The sequence below is a fragment of the Juglans regia genome, chromosome 14, assembly GCF_001411555.2.
Source record: "Juglans regia cultivar Chandler chromosome 14, Walnut 2.0, whole genome shotgun sequence".
Lineage (NCBI taxonomy): Eukaryota > Viridiplantae > Streptophyta > Magnoliopsida > Fagales > Juglandaceae > Juglans > Juglans regia.
The window spans coordinates 11,885,648-11,894,335 of record NC_049914.1 but is presented as its reverse complement, the minus strand read 5'-3'; the positions used below and the strand labels follow the sequence as shown (position 1 = coordinate 11,894,335).

General features: G+C 36.0%; 1 protein-coding gene across 1 annotated transcript; it reads right to left on the bottom strand.

The window, feature by feature from the left end:
* Nucleotides 1–4,573: 4,573 nt before the first annotated feature.
* On the bottom strand, nt 4,574–7,331 carry LOC108990126 (zinc finger protein BALDIBIS-like). Its single transcript, XM_018963997.2, has 4 exons — nt 7,108–7,331; nt 6,776–6,993; nt 6,281–6,677; nt 4,574–6,066 (listed from the first exon to the last, which is right to left on the bottom strand). Exons 2-4 carry the CDS (start codon nt 6,903–6,905, stop codon nt 5,004–5,006), a joined length of 1,590 nt encoding a protein of 529 aa, XP_018819542.1. The 5' UTR covers nt 6,906–6,993; nt 7,108–7,331; the 3' UTR covers nt 4,574–5,003.
* Nucleotides 7,332–8,688: the final 1,357 nt, after the last annotated feature.

Sequence of the window (8,688 nt, the reverse complement as noted above, 5' to 3'; positions counted from 1 at the left end):
CTACCTCCCACCACGTCCAAGCTCCACGCTCGCATCACATACGGTCTAGTCCATCTCCTGCCACATTCGAACTCCACGCTTGCATCATACGCGGTCGAGTATACCTCCCACCAACTTCGAGCTCCACGCTCGGATCTCACACGGTCGAGTATACCTCCCACCACATCCAAACTCCGTGCTCGCATCTCACAAGGTCGAGTCCACCTCCTGCCACGTCTGAGCTTCGCGCTCCCACATACACGGTTGAGTATACCTCCCGCCACATCTACGCTTTCACCTTAGGCAACCGCACACACTTCTCACCTAAATTCACCACCATATGCATTTATCGCTTAACATAAGCAGAATGGAGAACGAAGATCCCGTTTTTGAAATTTGTTTTTTTATTGACAACCTTTGTTGCATATTTTATCTTAAGGATTCTCAAGGTCTTTGTTGGAACAAGTTGCCCTTAAGAATCATAGGCATTTGTGTTGGATAAAACACCCATCCTATTGAAGGTTAAACCCTGTCCACCAAGCCACACTAGAGGACAAACTGGAGAGGAAGGGAGTAGAAGACAAGAAGTGGCCATATGTGCATGAGGTGTAAGAGAAGGAGGTCAGAAGGAAGTGAGAAAATGAACGTATGCTTAGACACGCCAAGGGTCAGACCTCACCTCCGCTGACAGACACACAAAGGGACCGGTCACATCATGGAAAGCAGGCACGCGGAATGGGGGGTAAGATAAAAGCAAGGGATTAAATGACCAACCAGGCTCCTCCTCTTCTTCAACCTCTCGAGCGAGAGCTCCAAGGAGATATCTTCTTCAGCAAGAGGATCTTCAGCTTTCTTTGTACAATGAGAAGTGAGAGGCCATGAGAGACTGTAAGCGAGTATATTACAATGGATTTTTCCTCCTAAAATATCTGTGGACGTAGATAACATACCGAATCACGTAAAATTGTTTGTCATTTTCTCTTATTTTTCTTTGCACTTGTTTTTCGTTTATCTCCATGGACGTACGCATCGATAATGTATAGTCGTACTGGAGCATTGTCGGGGGCTCGAAACAACACTGATTAAGGCTCAAGTCAATCAGTGGGCCGGGAATAAGTCGATCTCTTATTCTGACCTATTTTGCAATTTTTCCACATCCGACAATATCAATTGTAAAAGAGTTTTTGTCGGCTCTCCACCTCTTACTTTTGTGCCTTCTAAGTTTTTAGTTTAATGAAATCTTATTCACGAAAAAAGGTATAGCCACTAGGCCGAGACCACCGACTTCAATGGAGACGACCATGATGGGAAGGACCGATGAACTATGAAGTCTGTAAAAGACAATGGAAAATGGAACCAAAGAAATAGAATAACAATCTTGACGGATTGTATTTTTTATTTTTATTTTTATTTAATAATTAAGAAAGTAATTATTAGTGAATTGATTTTTTTTTTTAGAAATGTTTAAAAATGTCAAAAAAAATTGTTGAAAAAAAAAAAAGTAGATTTACACTATTCGGTCTACTCTCTGGGTCCATTTTTTCGGTCCTAGTAGCATTGTCTAAAGATAATTTATATTTATAATAAAATAAAACCCTTTGCAAGGTTCCTTTTTCTAATTTTTTGTATTAATCAATATGGATATGAATTTTTAATATATCTAATTGACCACTTCTTCTTATATAAACCCAAATTGACTTGGGGTATTCAGATTTAGATTTTATGTTGATTGCGCTAAACAGCCTTAAAATGGTGAATCTGGACAAATATAACAAGGAAAGTTTAATCTTTTATTTATGTTCATTTTTTATATTTTCTTAGAAAATATTTCGTTTCAAGTTTTGGAAGTGCTTTTGATTTTGACTTTGGCCAAATTTTTTGCAGGATTATTGTTTAATTACATATTTAATTTTTAGACAATAATTTAGATTTTTTCCTTTTGGAAAAATTCTCATGATTTCAAATTTTGAAACTATATATATATATATATATATATATATATATATATATATATTTAAGCCCGACTAGTAATTATGTGTTTCATAAAATAATTTTGAATCTCACTATTAATCAATATTTTTTAGAGTTTTTTCTCTGTTTTGTTTCTTTTGATCTTAATTTCAATCTCTAATTTTTATTGATAATTAACTAGCTAGCTTTCAGTACGAAGCTAATATTTCTTTCCGGCGTTATCAGCTTCCTTTAATTTCTTGAAATTATCCTTCAAATATGATTTAAATCATCATGTGCCAAAGGTTAATTATTTCTCTAGAGTCAGTTGCATTAGTGATCTACTCAAGTCATCGATCAACCTTTGACATGATCTTAAGAGTGACAGACGTTTGTGAGTTGTACGTGCTTAGCTTTGAACCCTTCGCATGCACATGACAGCTACAGCGCCACGCACACGACAAGTACTATAATTAATAGTATTAGTAGTGTAAACGATCGATTTGAGTTAAAGTAAATAGTGGATGGTCAAGATTTATCTATTTTTTTAATTTTATTGAAACACAAGTACGTAGTAGTAGTACTAGAGGTCAAGTATATATATCACGGAGTTATATTTTATATTCATGATCATGCAAGTACGTAGTACTCATTCAGTTTTTCAAACAAGTTCGACCCTTATTCATGAACTATTTAATTTTGTCAAATTAAATTATTTATATTATAGCAGCTTATAATTTTATCTACATAATTAAGAAGAAAGAATGGTACATTATTCTAATAAAGAATACATGCACATGTGTGTGTGTGTCTATATATATATATATGTTATGCAATCAAAACAAAGAGTGATCAAGCTAGTCGATCAAGTGCATGATGATCAGTTCTTTAATTGGATCGATGCATGACACTAGTACTACTACTTATCACGTGACAAGTAAACTCAAAATTATAGCTAGCAATGAAGATCAGATCACGACAACCGGGGATATTGTAACTTTTAAGCGCAATTTCTCTTGTATTTGGACTTGGTTAATGTTGTTTAGGGTTTCATTAACATTATGCATGCAGGAAACTGGAAGCTATACGGATCGGAATACCTTTGAGTTACACTTTTGCCTTATAAGTAGACAGTGACGAGAAGGTGGAAATAGCTGATGATTAGCTAATACCCAATGTACGTACAGAGATTATGATCATGATCTTGATGGACCGATCTGTTAGATCAGATCATAATATGAAATCATGAATTTGATTGGATTATATATATATATATATATATATATATATATTATATGCCACCTTATATGATTTTCATAATTATCAAATTAAGAGATTGAGCTTTCATAATAATCAAGATGTTTATCTTATCTTATCTCTGGCCATATAGTTTCGCTATTATAAATAAAAAGCAATGCTTTGTATTCAATCACGCTTGAGAATAAGAAAAATGTAGCCCTCAAAATTAATCTGATCTCCCTTCTTCTCTCTTTTCCATCTCATTTTCTATAAATCTAAATATATACAAACTCGCTATGGAAAAACTAATAGCTGATGATATATCGATCATGAAAGTCGTAGTACTTAAGGAAATCCGATTAGTGGGCTTAATCTATACCTTTTTACTTATATATGTATCCAAAAGTGAAAAATTATATGCTAATCCACGTCCCTTAATTTTGAAGTTTTAAACAGACTCTAATTTATATGGATCGAGGATGCAATTTATAAAGTAGGTACGTACGTAATTTAGTCTGCTCATGATCATGCATGCATGCGCTACTAACTTCTCATCAAGTAATTTATTAAAACGACAACTATGTAATTTATATTGATAATCAATTGATGGCTTTGAAAATTAATGGGTCAAAACCTATTTACAAAGATCTATATATATATATATATACGTATATATAGTTTTCTTTCTAATTTACATATTATATATTTATATTTTTTATTAATTACACTTATGCAACCAATTCAGTTGCATTAGTGATCGAAGAATTAATGTAATTAGAAATCTGATTATTTGAAAAGGATAAGGAAAGAAAATTTAAAATATTTGATATAATATCATTTAAAATGATTATTAATAGTACTACCACATGCTGCATATATATATACACCTGATCTTTAATTACCCAATAGAAATGAATCGAAAACAAAACGATGCTACTTTTTTACGCATATAGATTATACGCTGCATGCTAGCTAGCTAGCTGCATCAAGTTGATCATATAAAAACACAAATGCATATGATCATCATGTGTACTACGTACTCGTATTTTTGCTAAAAACAAAAAGCACAGAGACTAGCAGATCGAGAAAATAAGGCAATCACTCTAGATATATCATAATTACTTACACCAGATGAAAGTCTTGAACTGGCTAGTCAAATCACATAACTGTACCAAGTGATCTTTATTTGATAGTCGCAAACGAATAAAGACACCAACGCATGGAATTTTCTTTGCTTTGCTCAACATATAAGGGCAACGTACGAGACATTATAATCAGTTGGAAGGCTAAGATCCAATTTTAAATTGGACTGGTCCTCATAATTTGTAATTATTTTTTAGTAAAAACATAGCGTACGTACGTACACCCCATCGACAGAGCGAATGAGTAAAATTAAGGTTCGACGTGAGATCGATAGGCGACCTTTTTATTTATATTTGAAATTCACAGTACTGGAAAATGTTCACATTCATCACAGTTGAAATGGCAATATATATATGGGAGGCAGTAACGTACAGAAAAAGGTTCACGAGCGAGTGTGGAGTCGCACAATGTTTTTTTGTCCACCTCGGGAAAAAAGTAAAAGGAAATTACTATCACCTGCATGGAGGGGCCCCGATGCTCGCCCTCCGATGGCCATGTCCATCTCTCCTCCAACACGCAGTGAGCCCCCTCTTCCCTGCAGATCTACTCAGAAGACCTCTCTCTCTCTCTCTCGCTTGCTTCCACGGGCCGGGTGCAACTCATAATCACCTAATCTAATGACCTTTTTATGCTATCATAGACTAGTTTCATGTATAATTAATTATATCGGTGTTGTACAAGGGGCTTACCTTTTATGGAGCTCGGTGATGCCCGCTGTATTGGCTCAAGTCCATGGCGGCACCCATTGAAGCAAACTTGGCAAGCTCTTGTTGCGAGAACGGTCTACTTGCATGACCTCCAACGCCTAGAAAATCTCTCGTTAAATTATGTTGATCAGCTTCCATAGAACGGGCATGGAGCTTTCCCGAAGTTGGCTGGTCTTGCTTCGCCTTTTTCGAGATTTGAATATGCTCCAAACTCTTTTGGTTTCCCAAAATTGCGCTTGAGTTTGAATTAACCAACAGTGACCCGACTACTGTTGTGGTGATTGGAGTTGAAGGAGGGAGAGAACTCATCAATTCCTTCAGGTTATCAGCTTGATTTTGTTGTCTGAAGAATTTCTGAACTTCATTTCTATTGTTTGGCACATTTGAATTATGAGATGAGCTCATTAAGCCAAAGTCAGTGCCATTGAATGCAGGGTTGCTCCTTGTAGATCCCATTTGGGCTGCTTTCTGCAAAAGTGCGGTGGCTGACATGTGAGTTGGACCCTGTTGTTGATGATTCTGGCTATTAGAAAACAAATTAGCTATGTTTTCTGCACTCAAATTTCCTTCGTTCACATCTTCCTCCTTTAGTACCCTTGGCAATGGAGATACAGATAGATTGGCACTTGGAAAGCATGCTTCTGGGTACGTGCTTAACCACTCATGCGTCTGAGATGTGGATCCATACATATTCATAGATGCTGTTGAAACCATTTCGGGCAAGCTAGTCAGGCCTGCTGCTAAGTAAGCATTAGAACTATTTGCAATTCGAAATGGAGTTAGGTGATGATTGGCATGGTCTAGCCATGGTGGCAGCTTTGGCTTTTGCCCTTGATCTGCAATAAAATTGCCGGTAGATTCCGAGCCAGCAAATTCAGGTGGAAAGGCTGTGGAAAATTGGGGTATTCCAGCTAGTGGACGATTGATAACTGTCCCCTTGATGAAATCATGTTTGAAGTTTGAATTGGCAGCTGAAACTGAAGTGAATCTTGCATTTTCCTCGGCCAAAGCATCACAGAAAGCTCTATGAGTTACGAAGCTGTCCTTCCTGTATTATACCAACCACAAATCGATCCCTTTTCAACAACTTCGTTAAAAATATATCCAGCCCTTCATTCAGGCCACAATAAATTCACATATCAAGCCCATGAAAGCCTCTACGTGAGAGCATTAAAATCCTTAAAAAACTAATCATTTAAAGCAACAGAATCGAAAGCAACAACCTGAAAACTGAGCTATATATGGATATTGGAAAACAATACCTGGAAAAGAGTGTTCCACAATCACATTTGTACTCTCGAGTCCCACAAATCTTGCTATGGGCCTTCCAATCTGACTGCACTGCATATTTCTTCGAACATTTGTCACACTTCCACTTCTTCTCTCCGTGCTTTCGGCTATAGTGCTTCTTTATTCCGGTGAGGTCTCCAAGCGCCCTCGACGGATCGTGGTGCATGCAGGTCTTCTCCGGACAAACGTACACCTTTTTTCTAACTTCTTTGTTTGTTCTTTGCCGGAGCTTCCATGGAAGATTGTGGCCGCGCCGGTGAAGTTGTAAGTTCTGGTCCCTCTGGAAACCCTTATTACAAATTTCACATATAAATCGATTTGTGGCCATTAAAGATTTTGGGGACAAAGCAATAACTTCCGCATCCGGATCTGCTTCAGAAGAAAGTCCCATGAAACAATATCTGTTATCGATTATAAAGGAAAAGAAATTAGAATATAAAGTAGTAGCTGAAGATCACTATGCTTGCCTGGTGTTCCTGGTAAACTTCTCTTTTTCTTGACTAGATTCGAGTTAGGGTTAGGGTTAGGGTTTGAGTTTGGTTGTTGAACAAACCCTCTCACTGTGGAAGGAACTGAAAGCCCATCTTCAGACATCATCTGGGACAGAATCTAAAGATACTGGGTGTGTCCTAAACTAGCTAAACCGGAAGAAAACTATCTGCAATAGTTGCTCCAAGACAGTACCCTACAAAACATAGAAAAAAACAAAACGCTTAATTGAAAGCAAAGAACCCTGATTATAAATCTGATCCAAGATTCTTAATCTCATGCTCTTCTTGCCAACATCTTCCTTATCTACCTGAAACTTGAAAAGAAAACCAATGAGCAAAAGAAAGCTAGCTAGAGAGAATAATTCGATTCCTCTCTCTCTTCCCCTTATATTACACGGCTTATCTCAACGTCGGTCAGCCATAGACTAAGCTCTCACTTCCCCTTATATTACACGGCTTATCTCAAAGTCGGTCAGCCATGGACTAAGCTGGACCACTGTCTCTCTCCTTATATCTCTTTATCAACTTTAATACATATATATTTTGATGGAATCTAAGATGTAACATTCAGCGTGATTAAACTGTTGTTGTACGCTTCCATTCAGGATACTATCTGCTTCAACTTGTATTATTTAAATAAAGACACTTTGAAAAACACAAAAGCAAGACATATAAAAAAGTGTTCAAGTATCGTATCAAGTGTGAAAAGGCGAGGGAGTAGAAGAAAAGTCACTTGCCTTTACAGCCATTCATGAGGTAAAAATGATTATGCCATAATTGAATTAGGACCATGAAGAAAGAAGGATTGAAAAGAAAGAAGAGAGAGAAGGAAGGGATAAGTGGGTGGTGCCGTCCGTGAGATACGACTGGATGGAGGGGGGACCCAGTCATGACTCTGTCAATGGCAGTGAGAAGAGAAAGTTGATAATACAAAGACAAGAGATGACTGGTACCGCTTGATATGTCTACCAATCGATCCACAAGATATTCCCCCCCTCTCTCTCTCTCTCTCTCTCTCTCTCGTTTATTTAGAAAAGAAAAATTTTCACATCACACCTATTTCTGTCTCTCCATGTAAAATAAACGTAAATAACTTCAATGCTTTAATGGAACATCTAAATTATATGATTTATATTTCAAAATAATTAGTCAATTATATAATTAGTCTTATTAGAATCTTATAAAGAACAAGAATTTCTCATTCTCAAATAATGTGGGATCTCACATATTACCAACCTTTATTCTTATAATATAAAGTATCACATTAATCTACTCCCTTTAAATTCCTGATGTCTTCGTTGGGCCAGTCCGTCATAACACCCAACATTTTTAGTTGAGATAGAATCTGATACTATTTGTAACGCTCAAATAGAAGGTTCAAACCACATGATCTATATTCCAAAATAACTAGTCAATGATACAATTAAAATTTCATTAGAACCTTATAAAGAGTAAAAATTTCTCCTTCTTAAACAATGTAAAATCTCATACACCACATACTCTTATCCTTATCATATAGGATATCACAATAACTAGATCAATGTATATACTTTGAGAAAAATACTACATACTATATTTCTAATCAGTAACTTTTGGCATTAAGCTTTCGGATCTTCCTTAAGGCTAGTTTGGGGTATAAGATAAAACATAAAATTTTCATCTCATCTCATCTCATCATTATACATTTTTCAAATCCTCGTACAAAATATAATAAATAATTTAACTTTTTTAAATCTCAATTCAACTTTTTCAAATTTTTAAATAATAATAATATTAACACATAATATTTTAAACTTTTAAATAAAATACAAAATTCTCATCTCTCGTAATTCTTTCCTTCCCTCTCAGAGATTTCTGAAGTCCTGTGGTAATTTTTCAGTACACTTCCC

Excerpts from the sequence above, each read along its gene's own strand:
- LOC108990126 (XM_018963997.2), bottom strand. The coding sequence starts at position 6,905 with ATGATGTCTGAAGATGGGCTTTCAGTTCCTTCCACAGTGAGAGGGTTT. Across the intron at positions 6,678-6,775 it reads AAGTTTACCAGGAACACCAG|ATCCGGATGCGGAAGTTATT; the intron begins GCAAGCATAGTG and ends CTTCTGAAGCAG. Across the intron at positions 6,067-6,280 it reads TGTGGAACACTCTTTTCCAG|GAAGGACAGCTTCGTAACTC; the intron begins GTATTGTTTTCC and ends GGTATAATACAG.